Source organism: Amphiprion ocellaris, chromosome 2, assembly GCF_022539595.1.
Source record: "Amphiprion ocellaris isolate individual 3 ecotype Okinawa chromosome 2, ASM2253959v1, whole genome shotgun sequence".
NCBI lineage: Eukaryota > Metazoa > Chordata > Actinopteri > Pomacentridae > Amphiprion > Amphiprion ocellaris.
The window spans coordinates 75,403-101,085 of NC_072767.1; the positions used below are offsets into that span (position 1 = coordinate 75,403).

The 25,683-nt window shown below is 37.5% G+C and overlaps 1 protein-coding gene across 1 annotated transcript in view; it reads right to left on the minus strand.

The window, feature by feature from the left end:
* agbl4 (AGBL carboxypeptidase 4) overlaps positions 1 to 25,683 on the minus strand; it is a 439,604-nt gene that overhangs the window by 18,589 nt on the left and 395,332 nt on the right. The window contains exon 10 of the mRNA XM_055015739.1: positions 4,877 to 5,029. Within this exon, the coding sequence (XP_054871714.1) occupies positions 4,877 to 5,029 (153 nt within the window). The remainder of the gene's footprint in view (positions 1 to 4,876; positions 5,030 to 25,683) is intronic.

Genomic DNA, 25,683 nt, shown 5'->3' on the forward strand with positions numbered 1-25,683 from the left:
ATAACAATTAAATATCTATAGCCTTTAGATTTACCATTTCATCATTTTTTAATAAATTTTTATTTTTTTATAGTATTTATAACACACGTGGACACCTGGAAAAACACTGCATATGTTGATTAATTTTTTCCCAATATTTTGTAAAATAAATTCTATTTTTTCTTTTACTTACTTTAAATTTATGGAACTATAGCTTGCCAAACTGCACAAAAGACATTTTTGAGTTTTCTTTTCTTGTAGCCATGGTTGTTCTGTTTCCACAGAGGTGCAGGACTTTATATTGCAGTAAAAATGAGTCCAAAGTGAGAAAAAAAATGAAACAGGAGCAAAAAAAAAAACACCCAGAAACTGTTTGGGGTTAAAGGGTTAAATCATATTCAAACACACAGACAGACAAACAGACATTGGAGTTTGGAGATTTTTGGACACATCTATGACCCACAGCCTCACATACTTCTATAGTTATTGTTTAAAACAGAATCTGTTGAATTTACTTTTCAATATAAACCAGTGGGTGGCCAAAGTTTCCCAGCTGGTACAAACCTGAATGACAGATTGTTTCTCAGACAGAATAAAAACACATATGATTGTACAAGAACTGGATGTTTCATAGAAAAACCTCACACTTCTGCAGTACAAGGTTCCCCAGAGGGATACAGTTGTAGGCCTTTTTAATAATTGCAGTAGATACTGAAGGGTCTTGAGTCAGTCATTTGAACCCTGAACTAACCATATAAAAACTAAATAGGCTCCAATAAAACTATACGTTTATATCTGTTCATATATAGGACAAATATGTGACTTTCAGTTTGTTTTAACTTATGTACAAGAGTCCTTATTTCCTTATCGACAAAATTAGGAAACAAAGCTGCTAAAATTAGCAGCATTAGAAGTGTCTCATTGGGGAAAATGCATTTCTTTCTCAATAACTTATGGAGGACAGTTTAGTTTTTAACAAAATCGCACAATGTCATTACTGAGGTTGGCTGTAAAAAAAAAAAAAAAAAAAAATCTATTTTAGGTTTGAGTGCGTCAGCTATACTACACAAATATGATGCCACCTTGGGAAGAGTGTGGAAAAAGTTTCCATTCACTGTCACTCCAGTGTGCTGCAGTGAGAGTTGCCCTGCTGAAATGCAGACTTGGCGGCCACCAGTGGGAGTTTGCTGTGATTGTGTTGTGCTGCTGCTGCTGCTGCTGCTGCTGCTGCTGCACTGGGCTTTAGGTAGTGCTGAATGGGCAGAGGGACAAAAGCACAGTGAGGGAGATGACCCCTGGGCCAGCTGTCACACAAGCAATACAGAGCAACGACGGAGAGAGAAATTCTCCTGAAATGGCGTTTTACTCGTCCTTCGTAACGCAGCATATAGGTGTGGACAATAAGTGACATTTCCATACATGTGTGGGTGAACATCTGCCTTTCTGGCTTGTCTCTGTATCCATGGTGTCAATGGTCAATAAAGGTTAGTCTTTATGATGTGTGTAAGTGGCTTTGCTATGAAATGTCACTGTCGCCAAGAAAACGAAGGTCAGTGGGAGTGACACGGGGCTGTGAGGAAACACTTTTGCTGGGCAAGGTGTCTGTAAGAAACATGTTGTTAGCTTCTGCATGTGTGGCTCACTGGAGGAACATCACAACCACTGAATGAAAGTGTTCTCCAACCTGCTCTTTGCTTGTGTCCTCCATTCGTTTTCGATACTTTCATTTCCTTCTTTGTTTTCCCTCCTCACCCTCCTCAGTGTACTCCATCCCCTCCTGTCCAAATAAACCCAGTTTCAGCCACCTGAGAGGCCGTTTTAGCAGAACACCTGCATCGCACAGACAGAATTTCCTGCCCTGCTTTCACAGTCCTGTGCTTCGTCGTGACCTTTTACTTCTGTTCTGCACACACACACAGAGAAATGCACAATCATAGAAATGTGGATCTGCAACTTCACAGAAATTTCACATAATTCATATTCTTAGTTGTCAAACTAGAAGCATATTTTGGGGTGGCGGTGTAGATTTTCATACATAATTTCTACTCATACTTTTGATTCTTAAGAACTTCTTCCTCCACTGCTGCTGTCTGGATACTGCATAATCTTGCATTCCTAAAACTGAATTCAGCTGTATCTTTCTTTACACAATTCATACCGAATTCAAATATATTCTAGAGCTGAAATCACTGAATGCATGTTTTAATATTTTAGTTATTTTACGTCATTTTCCATAGACTGTATGTAAAAAATGGACGTTTGCCTCTCGATCTGAAAAGTGAAGCCAGTGAATAAGCATTATGAACCTGCATTCTTCCTAACAGCCAGCAGGGGGCGACTGGACCAGTTGCAAAAATGAGTCAGATTATATAGAAGTCTGTGAGAAAGTGACCTAAGCTATTTATTATCTCAGTAAACATTTTCTTTGTGAGTTTATGGTCTTAATCACTAGTATCTATGCAGACGCTGTCTTTGTCTCTTTAGGCTCTTCTCACTGCAGGAACTTGCTGGCAATTTTAGAATCAGAACTTCAAAAACTACCTCTGTTGAACCTTTTTTAGAGCTATTTTTGAGGGACAAAATGCCTCCCTGACAACTTGCTGTATGGATCAGGACTAGAGGATAACTTCTGACTAGTGCTGAACCTGCTCCGTGTAGAATGGTCTGACTGGACCTTGTTATCATTCTGCTGTAGGGGTAAAAAGCTGCCATGTTTAAATCAATCCCAGCCATCTCTGGCAGGACTCAGGACAGGATGAAGGGCAGGATGAATTGATGGTGTGACTTTTGCATGCAGGGAGGCAAGAACTGTCGTTAAAATGAATAATCCACTGGCAAAAACTAGCCGGCTGCTTTAGTGCACGATCCAAACCTGCTGCAAATCCTGAAATTTTCAGTGTTGCTGCTCGGAGGCTATTGTGGTTTACTGTAGCAGAAGGGGAGGAGAAAGTCATGTGAAGTACACGACCATTGTCAGGTTTGTATCTGCAACCTATAACCAGTGAGTTAGACTAACATCTCCCTGATCTGACTCAGAACTCAGCTCCACCTTCTTGTCAAAATATGGTCAAACCTGGAAGTTGAAGCCTCAAAACTTCAGTCCCATGGCTGACATCATGGTGGTTATGTCCATCTTTTATAGATAATCCATGCATGTTGTCAGATTGTTTCTAAACAAGGTAACAAAGTTTCACCTTCTCATCTTTACGTGCTCTCCTGACCTTCTCTCTTCCGTGGTCAATATGAAAATCATTCCTTTCTTCTGCACTCCCGTCAGTTGCTCAACATCTCATGAGTGTCTACAATAAATTCCTACATTGCTTTTTGTTTATAATGTGTTTGTTGGGTGCATACTGCTAAATAATGCATGCCTGTACTTTTTTTCCCACCTGAAATCAACAAATTTAATGTCTTCTTTAACTCAAAATCCTAACTCAAATGTATGCAGTGCAACCTGGATCCTTAACTGTCTAAACACCAAGAGCGCAGCCGCTCTGAACACACATTAATAACCAATCTATGATGCACAACCTCACAAACCTCTAGAGATCCTGTAGCATAGAAACTGTAGAGTTTACTTTCAGTATGTACCAATCGGTAGGGAAAGTTTCCCAACTGACACAAACCTTGAATGACAGATTATTTCTCAGACACAAACAATAACAGCAAAAACAAATTGCTTGTGTGTTTGTGTCCCAGTTTACATGTCACGCCACTTTAAAAAGTTCACACTGCACAGCTGTGCTCTGTGGTAAAAATGGGTCTGTTCCATATCAACTGTTGTGTCGGACAAATCTGCAAAGACCTGCAAGCGTTCCAATGGAAATGGAGTTCTCTAAATAAGACGCTGTTAGGTGTGAACACAATTTTTGAAGAAAAAACAGTGACAGAGCAGCTACAATTAATATTTTCTCAAAACAGAGCTTCTTTCAGCTCCGATTATCTTTGTTCATCCACTAACTGTTTTGGTTAATGTTTAATGCTATTCTTAAAATCAACATCCTGCTTCAAATGCATGCAGTTGTACAGCTGTGAACTAAGGTCTATATATTCTTGTGAAGACCATGTACATCATGGAAGTCCTAAGTTTCCATTTACTATTTCCTTATTAGTAAATGAAGAAACAATGCCAATATAATCAGTATAATTGGGAATGTCTCATCAGGGAAAATGCATGTCTTTCTCAGAAAGTCACGAAGTACAGCTTACTTTTCAACAAATTCATAGGGAACTCGCAAACTTCTGTGTGTGTTACAACCCTAAGTGTAGATTTTCCTTCAGAGCTGTTGTTGAGGGAGAAAATGCAGCAGGCCTGAAAATCTCTGTATGTATCGCCATACTGATAGATAAAACTTAGAGAAAAAAGTTCTGTGGCAACAAGCACCATTTTCAAATCCTCTTCAATATAGTTAATTTAGTAAATTATGGTTCCATTTTGAGTAAAATACAGACAAACCAGGATATGTTGTGTTGATACTAATTGGAAGGTTGGTGCCTGCCCCACCCCTAACCCATCATGCAGTCTTGAGATTTCAATGACACCTATAACTATTAATTTTCTATGATGGAAAGACTTGTTTGTCATAAAAAATCATGTACTGTTGTTTTGTTTTTATACATTTACTGCAGTTCTTCTGGAAGTATGACAAAATCCGCTCAATATACACAATATGCAAAATAAACATATAGCCTTTTTTTCACAGCTGTACCTCCGAGCTCCTCATCTGTCTGCCGCTAACAGTGCAGCAGTGCAGAAACTATCCACTTTCTTAGCATTTGCAGAAATCAGGCAATTTCATGTTCTCTTCTGGAGCTAACCTCCAAAACCGCCGGCATTTAGATTCTGCTCCTGATCCCGCCTCTCTGGTGTCTTTGTGTGTGTGTTTGTGCGACTTACAAAGGAGAAGTCTGGTGCGTTTTGGCACAGCAGTCTGGGGAAGACGGCCTGTCTCTGGACGCGCTCCTCGTCCTCGAACACGTTGCCATACATGAAGCCGTTCAGCATGGTGGAGTGGGCATGGACATCAATGTAGAACTCCAAGCTCACCCTCTGATGGGGGAAGAGAGAAAGAGAACAGAGGGACAGAGGAAACAGACAGAAGATAAGAAGCAGTGGGTTAGGTGGGAAATTTTTTCTGTCAGCGAGCAACAGTCCACAGCAGAGACTCTCCGCTGGGAGTAAGGAAAGGCCTCTGCTGGCTCTGAGGAAGAGGCTTTCACCCATGGGACGACTACAAACCCTCCAGACACCTCCATCTGAGAATATGGTCATACCTGAAAGGAGCCAACTACCCACACATAACTTCAATCAAGCTGTCCTTCTGAAGGGCAGCTCTTCAGTACATACATGGACCGCTGAGCCGAGAGGAATATAAACACACACTCTCTCTCTTAGATTCATCACAGACACCAAACTTATTTATCGGGTTAATACTCACTTCATATTGAGCGTGTAATGTCTTTTCTATCTAGTATACACTGTGTAAAATGGATTTGATCAGATCTGTTTTTCTTGTTGTCATTCAGCCCACACACAAACACATACAGATTTTTATTTTGAGAAACAAACAAACGACATATTCTCTGACCTCCAGCTCTCACCCTATAATATGACAAGATGCAGAATCATCATAACATGTTGCATAGTCCAGATGGCACCTCCACCGAAGCACCAGTTTCAAGTGTTTAATGCTCCCAAAGTTCAGTATTGGACAAATGTTGATACTACAGGAGAAAGAATTTACCAAAGACAGTTTGAGAGATCAAAAATGCAACTTAAACTAATGGAGGAAAGGTAAATTCTTTCAAACTAGTTTAAATTCTGATATAATTGAAGATGTTCCTAGTTCACCAATAGGAATGCAGCCCAGCAACCAGTGCAATCAATGTTTTAACAGTTTTAAAATACTAATTCAAATGGGTTTCAATTATTTATTGTGTTCACACTGAGAAAGCAACAAAATAAATTTCCCCGAAAGTGTCGGTATTAAAGAATGAACCTGATTTTTGAATGTGCTATTGATGGACATTTTTGTCTTAGTACAAAAGAAAGTGAGAAACTACTCACAAAGGAAAAACAAATTGAGGACTGTGGTGAGGAACAAACAAGTATAAAATCACTCCACCGTGATTTTAGTTTTCCTTCTTGAATTTTCCACCTTTAAACCATTGTTGTTCATTGTTGTGATACAGTTTGTCTCCCTTGTGTCATTTCAAGTTGATAAAGAAATGACAAAGCATATTCATTAAAACTGTGTCACTCAGGTGTGGACTCAAAGATTTCATGCATTCTTACCCAGTGGCTACCTCCAGGGCTGAAAAATGAAGCCAATACAGAAAAACTGCAGATCCTCAAATGGCCACTTGAGGCTCCAAAACCGAATCAATCCCCATAGTCTCCCATGTTAAAATGCCAAACTTAAAAGCAGAAATAAACCCATTTACAGCCTGCTGCAAAAGGCACTTTGGTCTTTATAGCTAATTTCCCTGATCACGTCAACTTTATGAGGGGTTATTTTTATATAATGCACTTGGTAAAACTGAAGTGAGGCTTCAAGTTATGCATTATTAAAGGTGTGGCTGCTTCAACAGACCGATGGGAACAATTCATGACCCAGAGACGTTTGCAGCTCGACTCATGCTCCACGTCTTTGCATATTTTGTGGTTTAGCTGGGCGTTAGAAGGGTTCAGGGGCTGCTAAGATAGCTGGCACCACCATAGTAAGGATCAAAACTGCCCTTAAGGAAACCTATGAGTGACATGACAAATATTTTGGTCATCTTTGTTTAGAGTTTAGAATTGTTAGCCTTCGGTTCAGTAAGAGAAGGACAGGTACTATTCTGGCTATGGCTTGTGGAAAGCTTGTTTCAGGACAATCATGACAATTCTAAAGTGATCTGTGTTGGCACAATCTAAACTTTACATCTGCTGTCAAACTAAAATATGAAAACAGCCACAAAAATGCCCATCAGATGTTTCACTGGGATGAACAACCACTATGTCAGGTTGTCCTTACTGAAATTACTATTTTTTTACTGCTCTAAAGTTAGCAGGCCTTTTGCAAGTCTCTATCATGGTGCTCCTTTATGAGCTTCACTCCCACAATGCTCTTTGCTTGCCAACAATGCAGCGTCTGCCTCCTCCGGTCACTACAGTATTAAACTGTTAGAAGCAACCAGGTACCACAGCTCATCTATGATACTTGAAGTGGGTATTATGAAGGAAAATGGTATCAGATGCTCCCAGATAAGATAAGAAAAAACAAAACAAAAAACTAATTTTGGTCAAGTCATTCCTAATGGAAACACTAACTGCAACAACTTCATTTTATGAATGACCCACTTAATGCCACCAAAAATAAAATACTTTTTATTTCTAAAAAGTTAATTACCAAATTACTGTTGTTAAAGGAAGTGTTTCAAGCTGTACAAGAACAGAAAACTAATTGGAGTAAGGTAATTTTTAAAATGTTGGTCAGCTTAATAAAATGTGTTCATAATTATGTTAGTTGCCTAACACACAAAAATCTGTTTTTAAATGATATGGAACGAGCTAATTTTGGTGAGTAATCAATATAAAGACTTTTAAAGTGTTCACACAACCAATCATTCAGTAATTATTTTTTAAATGTGCCTTAAAGTTGAAATGCAATTTGTTGGTCAAAGAGAATTTCAGCAGAAGTTGTCCTTTTATCTTTTAACCTAAACATGATTTCATAGAGTGTTAAGCTGAACAAGAACAGGTGTGAAGACTGTTAAAAACACCTTCACCTCAGCAGTCTTAAACTGGTCCTGACAAGGGCAGCAATACAACCCCCCTACAACCACCCATACATCCCCACTCTAACAACCAACCCTGAACTCTGGAGCTACACCCACCTCCATCCCACCTCTCCTCTATCTGATCACTGTGTCCACCTTCTCCTCCTGGTTTTATCCTCACACTCCTCTCCTCCTCCTCCTCCTCCTTCTCCCTCTTTTATCTCCTCTCTTTTTGCCTCATTAAAGATGCAGCACCACACCTTGTTCCCTGTGGGTCATAAAGAGGAGGAGAGGATGGAGGAAGAGGAGGGAGCGATATAGTGGGGAAAGGAGAAGCAGAAGGAAAGGAATGAAGGGATGGTGAGACAACAACAACAAAAAAAAAACAGGCTAAGAGGGAAAAGGATGCATGTGATATCGTGTGAAGAGGTGGAGGGGCAGGGGAGAGGAAAAAACAGAGATGGTGGTGCAAAGAGGGTGGAATAAGTAGGTAAAGACAAACAGAGAGAGGGAGGAAACGATAGAGAGACACAGAGATGTGCTGGGAGAGATTGGCAGCAGAGAGAGAGGAGGAAAGCGGTGCTTGGGCGGCCCAGGCGACGCAGTGTGCCGGTGTTTGAAATTCCGCTCACAGCCAAAGCAATTTCCTGGCGGTGGCTATGCTGTCAGCTGCTTGGCTGGCTGGCGGTGAAATATGGTGGCTGGGAGTCGGCCGCTAGCAGCCCCCGACAACCTGATGGATGGAGCCCCAGAGGAGAGGAACAGCAGCAGGAGGAAGGTGGCGGTGGTGGTGGAGGATGGAGGAGGAGGAGGAGGAGAGAGAAACAACAGAAAAACAAAAAGAAAAAAAGGAAGGAGGAGGGGGGAGAAAAAGAAGCTAAACGCAGCCAACTGAGCAGCAGTGGTGATGGGAGGTAGACACGGGGAGAAATATACAGCAAGACATGAAGGCAGAGTCAAATTAAGAATGAAAATAAAAAAGAGGAGGGGTGAGGAGAAAGAGAGAGAGAAGAGGGAGGGAGATGGAGGGAGTAGAGGAAGACGAGAGGTAGGTCTATTAGGAGGAGGAAGGAGAGCTGAAGGAGTTACAGCCCAGCAGTCGGGATCTCGACGAGGGAAACCAGCCTCATAATCACCTGGGTCTCCCAGCCTCTGCTGAGGGGGAGGATGAGGTGGCAGCGTGGGAGGAGGGAGGACAAGCAGGTGATCAAAATTGGATGTGGTGAAGAGGTTAACCCTCGTGTCGTCCTGTGGCTCAAAACTGACCCGTTTTAAAGTTTGAAAATGTGGAGGAAAAAAATACTTTCACAGTGAAACTTCTGATGTCCACATTTTCAACATTTTTGGGAAATCTTTGAACAGTTTTTGGTGGAAAAAAAGAAATGTTAAAAATGTTTCTTAAGAACATTCACAAAAAAATCAACCAAAATCCAGCGAAATGGGTTAGGGTTAGGGTTGATTTGACTGTTCTTAAAGACAATATTATAAGTTTTACTGATATATATGGAATCACTTTAGATATTTTTAGGATTTTTTGGAAGATTTTTACTCATTTTTGGAAAATATTTACAAGCATTTTCTTGCCAAATTTGGGGGATTTTTTTTTAAAGATAAAACTTTTAAGGGAAACTTTTCAGGAATTATTGGAGTTTTCTTCCTGAAGGTTTTGCAAATTTTCAGAAATTCGGGGGGATTTTTTTGCTGAATTTCTGGATTTCTTTCAGACAAGGAAACAATATTTTTTGGAGCCGTAAATAAAGACAACAGGAGGGTGAACTGGTTCTTATGTGCTCTTATGGAATCACGAGGTGAATGAAAAGTTTGCATGGCAAGTTAGTTTACATTTTAGTGTTTAACTAGTTACACAGAATCATGAAAACACAAGGAGTTGAATACACTGCATGGTATAAGTATGTGGAAACCTAAAAATGGCACAGTATATGCAGTATGTGTTTGCTGAATGTTTGGACATTTATGAGGTTAAAGTCGAGCTCCGTGAGGGCCAGTAAAGATCTATCACACTAAAACAAAATAAAGCTGGCATATGGGTTCTGTAAAGCGTCTCGAGACAATTTGACTGTAATTGGCGCTATATAAATAAAATTGAATTGAATTAATGGTATTTTATTGATCCAAGAAACCAGCAGCATATTAAACATACAGAATATACAGAATAAAAGATAAGAGCAGAATCTCTGATTATTTATTTACACTACCGTTCAATAGTTTGGGGTCACTTAGACAATTCCATGTTTTCCATGAAAACTCCCACTTTTATCCATGTGCTAACATAACTGCACAAGGGTTTTCTAATCATCAATGAGCCTTTCAACACCATTAGCTAACACAATGTAGCATTAGAACACAGGAGTGATGGTTGCTGGAAATGTTCCTCTGTACCCCTATGGAGATATTCCATTAAAAATCAGCTGTTTCCAGCTACAATAGTCATTTACCACATTAACTATGTCTACACTGGATTTATCATTCATTTAATGTTATAATGTTATCTTCGTTGAAAAAATGCAATTCTTTCAAAAGTAAGGGCATTTCTAAGTGACCCCAAACTTTTGAACTGTAGTGGTAATATTACGGAGGTCTCAATTAAGTGTTTTGCCCCCAATGTGATCCAAGTCATTTATCATTTTGTGTCTGCTGAATACACATTTTAAGTGCATTGAAGCTACTAAAATCAATACAACATATAAGCTTGATAACTGAATAGGTTTGCAATACATTAAGAAAAACATTGCATCTCTACATCCCAGCTTGTCTTTAACGTTACGTAGGTGATCAGGAACCTTGTTGTAAAGCTCTAGTCGGATACTGTCTGAAGTGTAGTGTTAGAGGGTAGGATGTACTGTGGCTCCACATGCTCTGAAAGATGAAGAAAACCCGTATTCTCTACATGCATGTCAGAAAATGTACTGTAGATTACTTGTAGTACCTGGTTGTTGCTCCAGGTGTTGCTGCTTCTGCTGTTTAAATCTGCTGTGACTCCAAGAGGGGGTCACTTGGGCTATGGGCAGTTCCACGTTAGCATGAGGAGAGGATTGTGGGGGTTTAGCTAACAATGGGCACCATGACAGACTTCTGTGATGCTTAATGACCAGCCAAGATTTCATGTATTTAAGAAAAACAAGGATCAACTACATCCTATTGGTATCTGTAACTGAGCTGTCTTTGAAACCCAAATCATGTGTCCATTGGCTAAATCAGTGGTATGAACACAGAATAGATGCCCACTGTGCAATCTGTACAATCAAATATTTGATTATTGATTGATATTACTGCTATTCAGTGACTAAGAATTATACTTAAAACACATTTATGCTCTTCCAAATTGTGTTGTCCTTTAACAACACTTGTATAACAGTGGATGCAAACAAAGAATCAGGCTGAGGTTAGTGGTAATACCAATCATTGCCGCAATCCTTGAGCCACGAGAGTTTCCTAACATATATAAAAGTCTAATAATAATAAGTCAGTTTTTTTTAAATAAAATTTAAATCTTTCATGATATCTGGCTTCACTACAATTATTATTTCATAATTTCTTCTCTTCATTGGTGTTAAACTCAATCTTTTTGGATGAGACATTAAAGATCACCTTGGTTTGTGGGGAATTGTACTTTCTTTCACTTTTTTGATATGTTGCGCAGACTAAAAGTCTAATTGGTCAATCAAAAAGAAAAACAGAATCTTAATTAGAATTGAAAATAATTGGTAGCAGCAGTCAAATTCAGAAAACAGATTTTTTGTTTTGTGGACCATGCGGAAGGCGCGAAGAACAAGAAATGGCCTTTATCAAACTGTGGCCACAAAGTTGGAAGCACATTAAAAACAAACCTAAAGCCTAAAACGAACAATCAACACAAGAACAAAAGTAGAAGGAGCAGAGTTTACAGATCCTTTCAGGCCAGTGAAAGATGTGGACAGAGTAGCATAGCTAGGTGTTTGACTTGCAGTAGACATCTATAAAGTTCACAAAGTAAGACAGAAGAGGATTATCTTGTAGAAACCTACTCAAACACAGAGAAAACGTGTCAAAAGACGGTAAAGGACATAAACAGTCATGGTTTGTTGTAAGAACGTCACAAACTACACCCAGTTCAAATCTTTGACCACCTTGATCCTAACCCAGAAGGTTTCCACACGATGCTGTGAAGGTCTCCTTGAAGGATGCAGGAGGAGCAGCAGTAACAGTGATGGAGCCCCCACAATGTCATGTCCAGACTTACTACAGCACTCAGTTAATGCCCTGTCAATCAAACCCAGACAGTTCTGAAGGCCTCACCACTGTGATTGATGCTTCAATTAACAACCCGCTCTGACCTCCAGAATTGTTCATTTGAAATTGTAATTAAGCAATTAGAGGCAATTAAGAAACAGAGACTGCTGACTGAAAGTCAGAAGACAATTTGAAGAGAGAGAGGGAGAAACAGACGGGGGAGCGAGTGTCCAAATTAAACCTCTCAGAGAGAAACAAAAGCCCCGTCTTGCTGCAGAAACTCCAGGGAACTCTCAACTTGTGGTGAACTTGCAGCAGCGGCAAACAGTTTAGTGTAAAACCTAGAAGGTCAAACGAATGAATTTTGTCAGACAAGTACTTATCTGCTGCATATTAATTAGAGCGAGGTGCAGGAGGGGGTTGTGGTGCAGGCCGTAAATGCTGGGCTTATCTTTACACGGAAAGGAAAAAGAAGCTGATTGAAGCAGGATTACAAGCTCCTGAATAAAGCTCTTGGCATCAGCAGCGTACCTTTAGAGGAGAGGAGGGGGAAGTGCTGCTTGTTCAGGAGAAAAAAAGTTAAACGCACTACTCACATAATGCATATTCTACAACATTAAACACATAATACCTGTGGGAGGAGAGTAGTGTCTCTGCCTGTGTGAGATGCATAGTGGGAGGAAATATTGTCGTGGCTGGAAGGCAGGCCAATCGACTGTGGTACGCCTGTCAGAATTTCTGTTTTTGTATTGTACATATGCAATTTACAACAAAAAAATGGGGCAGATTTGGTTTTACTAAAGGTAATCTAAGCAGCAATGGGTTCTTGATTATACACAGAGGTAAACAAATTTTGCATCACAACTAGCCAATTAAGTCAACATTGGCATCACAAATACACAATTTCTGCTTGATTGTTACACATTTAAAGAGGAGAACAATTAAGGATAACATTATACGCCCGGAGCAAACACAACAATGTGTGCAAATAGAACTGATTTCGAGAATTGTATTGTTCATCCTTTAAGCAAACTGAAGAAAAACATTCATTCATTTCATTTGGCTTCACATACATCACAAGCAAGGTTAGATTTTTGGGTAAATTTATGCCTCTCATCAAACAATTTGTCTCACTTTGAATGTGAGAAGAGAAAAGCCTTTAAGGATGAAGGATGCTCTGTGCGTTCGCTGAATGTGATGCTATCTGGAAGTACTATCGCTGGCTCATTCACTCTGACACAGCAAGGACCATCTGACAAAATAATGTAGAATGAAAAGCTGCTGGCATAAGAAGCAAGCACTGGGTTAGACTGCTGTAGGTAGTCAGAGCAGACAAACCCTGTTTAATCCGTCCCTTACATTTTTGCTCTTGTATTTTTGTTTTGCAAACTGTCAAAACAAGGAACCACCATCCAGACTCTTTGTATATCTGACAGACAGCTTCAACATGTAGAGAGATCTAAAGCTTGACAGGCCTGTTGTGCCCACATACAGTGGCTAAGCTATAACTGGATAACTGTGGTTGAGGAAAGGGGTTCAGCAAATGGTCATGCAGGATATATATTTTTAAAAAGCTTAAGAACTGGTGCAGGTGAAAGAAACACAGTTCAACAAAAGGTTTGCTAATGGTTAATGTAGAACCAGTGGATGGGGTACCAAAGATAGCCAGTAGAAAGGTTGAATAGAAGCATTAAAGAGCAAATGGCGCCCAGTTCTTTTAGGTTCTTGCCACCATTGTGTTTCAAAAAGAGTAAAGTGGATCACTGAAGACAACGATGGTATGCTAATGGGATGCCATGCTAGCAGAAAATGGTAGATAAGGGTGAAAAAGTCAAGATTAGGTGGACAAGACGGGGAACTGTGAACGGTGATTCCTCAGGAGGATACAAGGTGATCAGCGTCTGTGTTCATCAACTAATCTCAGGTTGCCATATTTTGCTGAAACGACAGTAAATAGTGATGTCCTGATCAAGCATTTTTCCCCACATCCAGTCCAAATCACTGAATATCGACAACCTGTTGATTCCGAGTTCCAATTCAATACCATTTTCCTAAGTTACCTGAGCGAACTAAGAGTGCACAGGGTTTATTTTTTTGTGTTCTACATCAAATTAGCAGTACTGAATGCAGCTGTTACGACCACGTTGCAAAATACTGCCTCAAACTGTGCATAGGTTTAACAAAAACAATAACAGTTTGCACCAATCTGTTTGAGCTACGAAAGCTTCTGATGAAATTATGTTCAAACAGGAAACTACACTAAGTTAGGGGAATTAGCCAAAAGTAAAAAAGTAACTTCATGGTTAGCATAAACACATTTTGAAGTTCTTTATTCATAAAAGTTCAGTAGATCCAACTAGTACTTCCATGTTATTTAAAAGGAATTTTAAGTGTCATGCACCTAATTACTTTAATTATTTATACAAGTTGGCAAATTTTGTAAAAGTAATTAGGAGGGAGACTTGAAATCCTGACCTCACAGTGAAGACAAAGGAAGTTTAAAGCAAATTTCATGAAGTCACCTAAACTTGAATTTAGTGTTACATAATCTAATGCAGAAATTTGAGTTTAAATGGTTCAAAATATTAAGTTGATGCAACATTTTTAAGTCAACACAACCTACTAAAACAATGTTTGAAACTTTAAAGCTTTATCTTTAGTAAGTTAGAATGCTTATCTTGCAACATGCTTTTCAGTAGATGGTGGGAACAGGTCCCTTGAATTATTTCTTCAAATGAGAAAGAAGAACTTTCCTCTTTCTTTGCAACACCTGTATGATAGCAAACATAAATTTGGCCTAAATTTTGCTAAATTCAGTCAATATCAGTGAGTTAAACGATCTCTTGACTGGCTTCGATCCCAGTCGTTGAGGTCTTTCCTAAGTAACAATTGCACCTAACTCTGCCTGCATTTGTGTTTGTTTTCAGATAATAACAGTTGTTTTCAAGAAGAGCAAGTATCCTGGAAGAGCTGAAGATTCGCTGGCCGATCTTAGGAGTTCTGCCGCGACAATAATTTACAACCTCAAGTGAACTGGTAATAACTGAGCAGGGAAAGTGAGCGTGAAAAGATGCGACAAGATAAGCGAAGAGCCTTTGGACGATGCGCTGCTCACCCCAAAACACCAGGTTGAAGCTGCACAAAAAAAAGGTACGAAAAAGATGGTAAACATTCCTGATAATATCACTTAAACACCGTAAACCTCCAGCCAATATTTCATTAGTTAGAGAAGCCAACTGGGGTCGGGGGGCTCGTGGTCAGTGACCCTCTAATGATGCAGCAGTGACAGAACATGGCAGATGGCACGACCTGCTTCATGGATGAGAGTAAATGACACAAAACTCTCCCTCCGTCTGCCTCCATCTATCTGATTTCCTCCCCTCGCCCTCTCAGTCTGAAACTGATGGTGGTATTTGTCAGTTTATGAACACAGAGGTGACTTGTAATCAGGCTGAACGGGTGCAGGCAGCCTCCGATTCAGGCCTGTTAGTGCCACATAAGCTGCCACATCTGCTGGGAGGCCTCTGCCAAGAGAACCTGAAGGAAGAGGAGGAGGTGCAGGGAGGAAGATGCCATAAGCCAAGGGAAGCAAAACGGCAGACATTGAAGAAATTATTTGAATATTATGTAAAAAAAAAAAAAAAAAAGATAAGATAAGGTGGGAGCCTTTGAACTGTGTTGAGTAAAATAGCATAAAAATTGCCAGAGCATAAGAGCTTCATCTGCGTCTTCCTGTGAAAAGCAGACAATTCAGCTTCCAGCGGAGGGAGAATAAAGACAGAGATGGCGGAGGGATTGAAACGACGCAGGGATGATGGGCGAAAATTGGCCGTAAATCTCAGAAATGGATCAGAAATGGTTGGCTGACACCAGACGACATTTTAACGCACAGAGAGAGAGGAGAGAGGAGATGGGGAGGACACGAAAACACACAAAAACCCCACACAGCTTCACACATGAGGCAAATCTGACCGCCGAACAAGAAAGGCAGACGGAGAAAGTCACAGAAGGAGGACATCAGGGAGGATTTCAAGGTGCAAAATCCATCTCGGTGCTGTGACAGGACCTAATACATTTGTTTCAGATAGAAAATTAATTTCCTAATATTAAAAAGGTCAAAAATAAGCCAAGGAAACAATGACCTCTTTGTCATCCTTAACAAATTATCCAAAATGGCAGTGTCACATTGGAGGGGATGCATGGACCGGTGATGAATGCTTCTGGTAATCAGCCAATCATAAAGAATTCTTCTTCTGCTTTTGATAAATGAGCTGGAAAAGCAACGCTTTAGGAAGGAGATGGGTCCATTTGTTTCTTTGGTCTCTTTCCTTTTTTTTCCTTCCTCCCTCTCCATTTCTCTCTTTTCAAAACAAACAGCAGGGTAGCTTGGGAACAGATTCTAGCTCCCTGCATCACCGACTCTTTCAGCCATTTTCCCTGCTGACCAGTGTTCAGCTGCAGATGGTAATTGATGGAATTTTAGAAAGCAGAGTCGCCTTCAGATGGATGGAAGTTTACACTCAGCTTATGAGCAAATACTTAGTTGTTCTCCACATAATGGCTGGACTTGATCACTGTAATATTTTACATTTTACACTCTATTCATTCCATGAACAATCCAGAGCCAGAGACCCATTTAAAGCTGCATTAAGCTAACTTAACTGGCAGTTAATGTGCCGTAAATAATTAAAAGTTAATTCAGCTTTGAAGTTTCCCTGCCCCTTTTCAAAAAAAAATTATTAGTTAGTTCAAAGTTCTTTAAGGAGTTATGAAAGTGTAAAACTAGCTAAGTGAACTTGAGAAAGCATGCTCAATAAACTTGAGATATTAAGTTGAATCAACTAGTTTTAACTTTCAATGGTTACAGACAGATTTCTGAATTTTTTTTCCAAGAGTTTTTTCTTCATTTAAACATGAGAACTTACAGACAAGATGGTTTCTTTCAGACTAGAGTCAGTACAAAGACAATCTGCGAGGCTGCTCATGGTTACAGTGAAATAAATTAGAAACTTTTGGCTGTAGGGATTGATTTTAGTACTAATTGTCATCATGGTTAGAATTATTTTAATTGTTTTGAAATGTGGTCATGTTTGTCTTCTTAAACTACAAAAGAGAAGAGTCTCTGAGAAGTTTTAATTGTCTAACACTGCATTCTGGGAAGTTTTACCTGCTTATATGCTAGTTGTGTTAGTTGATTAAAAACTAAATTCAGTAAAATGAGCTTGATAACAACAGATTGAATCCCCCCCAAATAAACAACTGTAGTTTAAAATCATTTAAAAAGTTAATTACTAACAATTTTGTTGTTGTGAATGAATTCATTTCTTAAAATTTCTACGTGGACAAAGAAAACTTAAGAAAAATCAGTTGGAGCAACTTAATTTTTAAATATTTGTCAAGTTAAGAAGGTTTGTCAAGTTGTGTTCATAATTATGGTAATTAAGTACTTAAAACACACAAACACACACAAATCCTTCTAAATAATGTGGAATAACGAGTTGGAACAACTTAATTTTCACTGAAAGTAAAGGTAAAGATTTTATGTCTTTATGTTTTGTTTGTTTCTTATAAATTATAATTATAATTCACCGAGCTGAGTGAACTCTCAGATGTTCATTCATTCAATTCAAAATGACTCAAATTATAAGAAATCAATTTTTAAGGTCTAAAGTAGTTTAACAATCAAAATTAGACATTAAATAGCAAAACTAATACGATGCTCTCAGGTAAACTAGAAAATATGAGTTAATTTTAGGATGTTTTACAGTGCATGCTAATAAATCTTTGCCCTAAACAAGTGGAGTGACCAGTTTTCATGCCATTTTTGTCATTGTGGTTAAGAATAATCATTTGTATTATTGTTTGTATTATATTTTTGTCTGATTTCATATTTGAAATAGGTTTGTTATATTATACAGAACAGCGATGGGAAAATGTCAGCATCTGTTTTGTCAACATTTTTCCACTCTTTTCCTCCAGCTGTTGCTACTCTCCATTCCTCCAAGTTTGTGCATCATCTCTTGTATGATATTAACAGGGACAAAGAGCTTGGGGTACTCATGGAAATATTACAATTTCTTTAAAAGTAATTAAAGGTAACTAAATTAAAAATTTAAGTGGAAAGATATAAAAAAAACATGTTTTTGGGGAATAGCTGTAATATGAAATGAAGATAAAAACTTTTCATTAGAAAAGATATTGCAAGAAAACCACCTCACCGGGTCATTTTTACCGACCATGTTGCCCACTTTGTCACTATTTTTATCCCTGTTTTAGTGGCCTGATCAGTCTGATCTCACCATTTACACTGCAAAAACTCTAAATCTTACCAAGTCTATTTGTCATATTTTTAGTCAAACTGTCTCATTCCACTCGATTTAAGATAAATTCACTTAACAAGAGACATTTCAGCAGATGGAGGGACTTGTTTTAAGACAATGCATCTTAAATATCTTGTTAAGTCAAACAATCTTGAAATGATCTTGTTCTGAGTTGAATTTCACAAGAAAACTCAAAATAAATTTAACTCTCGTGTCGTCCTGTTGGTCAAATTAACCCATTTTAAAGTTTGAAAATGTGGAAAAAACAATATATTTTGACAGTGAAACTTCTGATGTCCACATTTTCAACATTTTTGGGAAATCTTTGAACATTTTTTGGTGGAAAAAAAGAAATGTTAAAAATGTTTCTTAAGAACAGTCACAAAAAAATTCAACCAAAATCCAGGGAATTTCACTGGATTTTGGTAGATTTTTGTCTGAATGCTCTTAAAGAAAATATAAGAAGTTTTGCTGATATATATGGAATCACTTTAGATATTTTTAGGATTATTTCTGGAAGATTTTTACTCAGTTTTTGAAAATATTTACAAGAATTTTCTTGCCAAATTTGGGGATTTTTTTTTAAAAAAATAAACTTTTAAGGAATTATTGGAATTTTCTTCCTGAAGGTTTAGCAAGTTTTCAGAAATTTGGGGAATTTTTTTGCTGATTTTTGGATTTTTTTCAGACAAATAATATTTTTTGGTGCCTGAAAATGAGAACAACAGGAGGGTTAATGCATCTCAAATTAGGAGGTTACATGAAAACAAAAATCTATTTTTGAGTGAAAAACTACAATTAATTTTTTTTAGCATATCTGGCTTATTTTAAGACACCTAAGCTTGACAATCCTGGTAAAATACAGCTTAAAATAAGTTTTCCAGCTAATTTTAAGATCTCAAGATTCTAAATATCATATCTTATTTCAAGAAATCTTACCAAGCCATTTTTCACGTGTTCTATTGGCAGATTTTTTTCACTTATTTCAAGGTAAAAGTTCCTTGAAATAAGTTTTTTTTCTTGTTTTGAGAGGAGCATTTTTTTTTGTGTGTGTGTGTGTGTGTGTATTTAGTAACTAAAGATTTGTTTTGTAAGCTGCTTGTCCGTCACATAATCCTCCCAGAGAGAACAGACTGGAGATCTGCTGACGCTTTTTAATGTAAGCATGACTTGCAAAAAACAGGATAGTTTATGTGAAAACAAACACAGGAGCTGACAAGAAAAGGGAGTCGAATGTAATAGTTTGTACCTCAGAGACTGATAATGGAGGTTCTGTGATGCACGAGGTGAAGATTAGAACGTTATTTATGAAAACACTGGGAGTCTCGACTTCAGCTGACCTCAAGAGCAACTTGTTTTTTTGTTCTATGGTGCAAAACAAACCTAAAAGTGGACCAAAGACCACTGACTTTGCTTATTTCCTTCTCAGAATGTGTTCAGTGGATGTGTTAGTCAGAAAATAATCCACGACACAGTTCATGTGTTCACCTGTTTACCTGAGTTCTCCCTGTGCTCTTTTGTTTTTGGATCTTTTTGCTTCACTTTGGTTCTTGCTCTGCTTTGCTCCCCATGTTTTTGTTGACTTTTTGGATTTTAGGTTAACCTTTATCAGCTCCCTGTGTTTCTTTGATTAACCTTTTGCACTTCGGTTATCTTTGTTTTGGCTTCGTCAATAGAGATCGCTTTTTTCGGTTGTTTGTTTTTGAAACCTGACATCTAAGTGTGCATTTAGGTTTGGTCCTGACATCCTACAAAACACCTAAAACTCTAAAACACCTACATCTCTTTGGTTCCTACACAGTTCAGCTGGTACAATATATACACTACGTTCAAAAGTTTGGGATCACCCAGACAATTCCATGTTTTCCATGAAAACTCCCACTTTTATCCATGTGCTAACATAACTAATCATCAATGAGCCTTTCAACACCATTAGCTAACACAATGTAGCATTAGAACACAGGAGTGATGGTTGCTGGAAATGTTCCTCTGTATCCCTATGGAGATATTCCATTAAAAATCAGCTGTTTCCAACTAGAATAGTCATTTACCACATTAACAATGTCTACACTGGATTTATCATTCATTTAATGTTCTCTTCATTAAAAAAAAACAGATTTTCTTTCAAATATAAGGACATTTCTATGTGACCCCAAACTTTTGAACGGTAGTGTATGTTTTACGATGTTATTTTTAAAAACAAAAAAGCTTCCAAAGCTTCCAAAGAGTAAACTTGGAATCCATTTATCCCTGATGAATTTTCTTTTTACCCCGTACACTATAAAGTATTCTAGGATAATTTAGCTTTGAAACATAAGTTCTGCTGCCTTAAAAATGTGACTTAACTGCACTTCAGCTGATTAAACAGTTTGATGTCAGCGTTTGAGCTGTGAAAATTGAAAAGTCTGTCAGTTAAATGACTTTAACTTGAGAATTCAACAAACTCAAGATATTAAGTTGAATCCACTAGTTGCATTAGGTTACAGAAAAACTTGGTTTTCTTTTATATTTTCTAAATTTAAAGATTTTTTTTGTCATTTTACATTGTCACTTAAATTAAGAAAAATAAATTATATTATATTAAATTATCCATCCATCCATCCATTATCTATACACCGCTTAATCCTCACTAGGGTCATGGGGGGGGCTGGAGTCTATCCCAGCTGACTCAGGTGAAGGCAGGGGACACCCTAGACAGGTCACCAGTCTGTCACAGGGCTACATACAGAGACAAACAATCACTCTCACATTCACACCTACGGGCAATTTAGAATGATCAATTAACCTCAGCATATTTTTGGACTGTGGGAGGAAGCCGGACTACCCGGAGAGAACCCACGCATGCACAGGGAGAACATGCAAACTCCATGCAGAAAGATCCCGGGAAAGCCGGGACGCAAACCAGGGACCTTCTTGCTGCAAGGTGAAAGTGCTAACCACTACGCCACTGTGCAGCCCTATATTATATTATATTATATTATATTATATTATATTATATTATATTATATTATATTATATTATATTATATTATATTATATTATATGTCTACAGGTTAAGGGACTAAATTCAATGCTAAATTTTTGTTATGGCTAGATTTATTTATTTGTTTATATTTATTATTATAAAAAGAAACAACCATAACTTGATTTAACATGTAACATAAAGACACACAGCAAATTTCCACCATGTCTGTTTTATCAAACTACAGAAAACAAGAATCTCTGGAGAGTTTTAATGGTCTAACAATGACTGGAAAATCTGCTTACACGCTAGTTTTGCTTCTTATAAACTTAATTTCATGAGTTGAATGAACTTTCAGCTGTACACTCATTAGTTCAACTTGATCCTACTCATTTTTAGATGTTGTTTCTGTTTGTTTGTTCTGTTTTTCATTTTGTGCAACTGTGTAATTTCTCTCTTTTGCCTTTATGATATTGTAGCGTGTCTGGAATAAATCAAATAAATAATTCAAGTCATAATTTTCAGTCAAAACGTCTAAAGTTATAAGAAAATAAGTTTTCAATTTCTAAAAGTGATCTGAAAACAAAAATCTAACATTTTAGATTAAATTAACAAGAAATTAGCTAAACTCATCTATTCACATTAAGTAAACTAGAAAAGATGAGTTGATTTGACTAAGTTTTACAGTGTATTTATACTACAGTCAGCTTTACACATGTTCTTCCTATAAACTTCAATTTTACTTCCTCTGAAGGAAGAATATTTATTCACATCTTCAGTCTCTCTTCACTCAGACTGTATTTTGTCTGAAGTGATGAATTTAAAGTCTCGATGCTAAACTGCCACCTTTCTCTGTTCATACATGAATAAAACTCTCCGCTTCATGTCGCTGATGTTAAAACATTATTTCGATCAGAGTTTGCATAAATGCCGGTGAGCTGTGTTGGATTTCAAGACAAATGTTTGTCAAGTAAAAGTTTGCAGCCGTCAGGAGCGACGCAGTGAAGCTGCTTCTGCTACCAGCTCTGATTTAAATGGCTCTTGTCTGGGAAACACGCAGCAGAAGTTATTGCCTGAACAGAACAAGGAAGCTATTTTACCAACAGAAAGAGAGCAGCACTGAATTCACAATGATGGGGAATCACTTTGGAGTGACTAAGGTGTCTGTCACTGGAATGGCTGATGGGTTCCAACTGAATAGGCTCCTTTGTGCTACAGAGGGCGATGTGACTTTGAATTATGACACCTTATGCAGAGAGCTGGGGGTGTTTAAAGCAGCAGAGAATCATGGTGACTGATAGATTTATGTACATGAAGATCAACAACAACATGTACTGTATCTTTAATTCAATTAACACTCGCAATCTGCAGCTAGTTGATTAATACGAGTTACAAATCTGAAAATAACTGAACACGAACCAGCCTGTTTTTGATGAATTATTACTACCAACATAAACAGTTTTCAGTGTTATCATCCAGGATGATGAGAATATTAAAACACTGAATGTCGACAATCATTGTCCCTGAATTAGTGCTGCATTTGTTTATTTAATGCAACAGTTTGCATTAATTTTTTTGAGCTGACGACTAAATTTTCCTCTTAAATCAAAGGTTGATAATTGATGATGGGTAGCATGAACACATAAAATCTTTATGTTGACTACCAATGAAAATTAAGTTGTTCCAACTAATTTTTCCACAATTTTTTAAAATGGTTTTTGTGTTTTAAGTACTTAATTATCAGAAAGACAAGTTCTTAAGTTGACAAATATTTAAAAATTAAGTCTCTTCAATTAGATTATCTTAAGTAGTTTTCTTTGTCCATGTAGACATTTTAAGAAATGAATTCATTCACAACATCAAAATTGTTGGTAATTAACTTTTAAAAAATGATTTTAAACTGCAATTGTTTATTTGAGGGGACTCAATCTGTCGTTATCAAGCTCATTTTATTGAATTTAGTTTTCAATCAATTAACACAAAAATTTGAGTTTAAATTACACACAAAATGAAGTTGGTGTAATTGCCAACATTATTGTGAAAAACCATCAAAACAATGTTTTGACTTAACTTAAAAGGCTCGTATAAACCTATATTGTCAGTGTAATGAACATTTCATTTTAATCTTATTTTTCAGGTGCTATATTTCATTAAAATGTGTAATTATTACTTATTACCTTAATATAATTGCCAGCTTTTTGTCTTATTTTTCTCTTCTAGACTTATTTTGTCTTTTTAAAATTTTATTTCAGTATTCTATCGTACTTACATGTTATTACTTTTCTGCTTCTGCATTTCTTATTCTATGTGATTTTGTAATTCTGGGCAACATCTGACACACACATTTCCTTCTGAAATAATATCTTAGAAATAAGTCAATTAGTGTTTGTATTTATTTATTTATTTTAGAATTTCTTATTGAAGATTCATCAAAAATGCAAAACGACTGACTTCTTTCTGTTGCACTTTGAACTAAAAAAGGGAAAAAATTTCAATCTGTTTCAGCTCTGAGAGGTTATTAAACATGTTTAAAATGTATATATAGATATATACATATTAATGTTCAACAGTCTGAGGTCACTTGGAAATGTCCTTATTTTCAAAAGAAAAGATCAATGAAGATGACATTAAATGAATGATAAATCCAGTGTAGACATTGTTAATGTGGTAAATGACTATTCTAGCTGATTTTTAATGGAATATCTCCATAGGGGTACAGAGGAACATTTCCAGCAACCATCACTCCTGTGTTCTAATGCTACATTGTGTTAGCTAATGGTGTTGAAAGGCTCATTGATGATTAGAAAACCCTTGTGCAGTTATGTTAGCACATGGATAAAAGTGGGAGTTTTCATGGAAAACATGGAATTGTCTGGATGAACCCAAACTTTTGAACGGTCATGTATTTTTTAAGAATTTTGGCAGAATCTGGATCAGAAAGCAGACGACCACAACCAGGTTTTTACTATGTACACTGGAAAAAATGCCCCTCTCACAACAAGAAAAAAAACTTATTTCAAGGAACTTTTACCTTGAAATAGGTGAAAAAATCTGCCAATAGAACAAGTGAAAAATGGCTTGGTAAGATTTCTGGAAATAAGGTATGATATTTAGAATATTGAGATCTTAAAATTAGCTGGGAAAACTTATTTTAAGCTCTATTTTACCAGGATTGTCAAGCTTAGGTGTCTTAAAATAAGCCAGACATACAAAAAATAGCAGTTTTTCATTCAAAAATAGATTTTTGCTTTCATGTAACCTCCTAATTTGAGATGTATTAAACTTATTTTGTTTTCTTGTAAAATTCAACTCAAAACAAGACAATTTCAAGATTGTTTGACTGATCAAGATATTTAAGATGCATTGTCTTAAAACAAGTCCCTCCATCTGCTGAAATGTCTCTTGTTAAGTGAATTTATCTTAAATCAAGTGGGATGAGACACTTTGACTAAAAATAAGACAAATAGACTTGGTAGGATTTAGAGTTTTTGCAGTGCATGACTTAATGTGCCAGTTGGCATCAGCATCTGGACCAGACAATGGACTCAGCCCAACTTGTTCCAATCAGATGATGAGTTTGTCCCTGAAGGCAGCAGCTAATTATACAAGCAGCAGTGGATGGGTTTGGCTTTAGGTGGATTCTGTCAGTGAGGGAAAGCAAACAAATACATCGATGCCAAAATACCACCTGAATTTACTGTGTAGCTTTACGATCAAATTAAACGTATTTTCTGTGTTTTAAAGTGGTCATTACCGGTGGATGTTTCCTACTGTCATCTCATAATGCTCTCTGAAGGCAGTCATTTTCTAACTCCAGGAAACTACAAGCTATTTCTTTCTGTTCTTTGACTTCTGATGTTGAAATTTGTTGCTATGAAGACAGAACATGTCGCTGTCTTTACCAGTTTAACTGTCCTTATCACCAACAGCTCATTACCATTTATTGTCGCCTGCAGACACCGTTAACATTTACTGTATTTGTCCAGCGACAGCATCGCTATCAAAACCTGCATTCCCAACACGTTTTAGCACGGCTAACACGAGGCAGCAACATTAACGTGACAAATCAGGGCTGCTCTTCCAGATATATTCTCTGGTTTGTTTGCTGGGCCTCGCTGATAGCTGCCTCCCACCTGGTGACTGACATGCTGAATCTTTGGGAGCTTTGCTGCAGATACCTGAACACAGTTTCAGGCACATGAAAGCTATAGGATGATAAATACTCTCCGGCTAGTTAAAGGTGCAATCAGTCATATTTTGCTCGCTGTTTGGATGAAATTACAGTCATTTCTGAGTTTTGTGAGCGTTGCTGATTAATTCCAGTCTCTTAACTGTCACCTCAGTGGCTGCTGCGATTTAAGCGTTATCAATATTATGTGGTGCTGCTGTGAATATGAATATTCTCCATCCCTTACTTACAAACTCTAGTTTT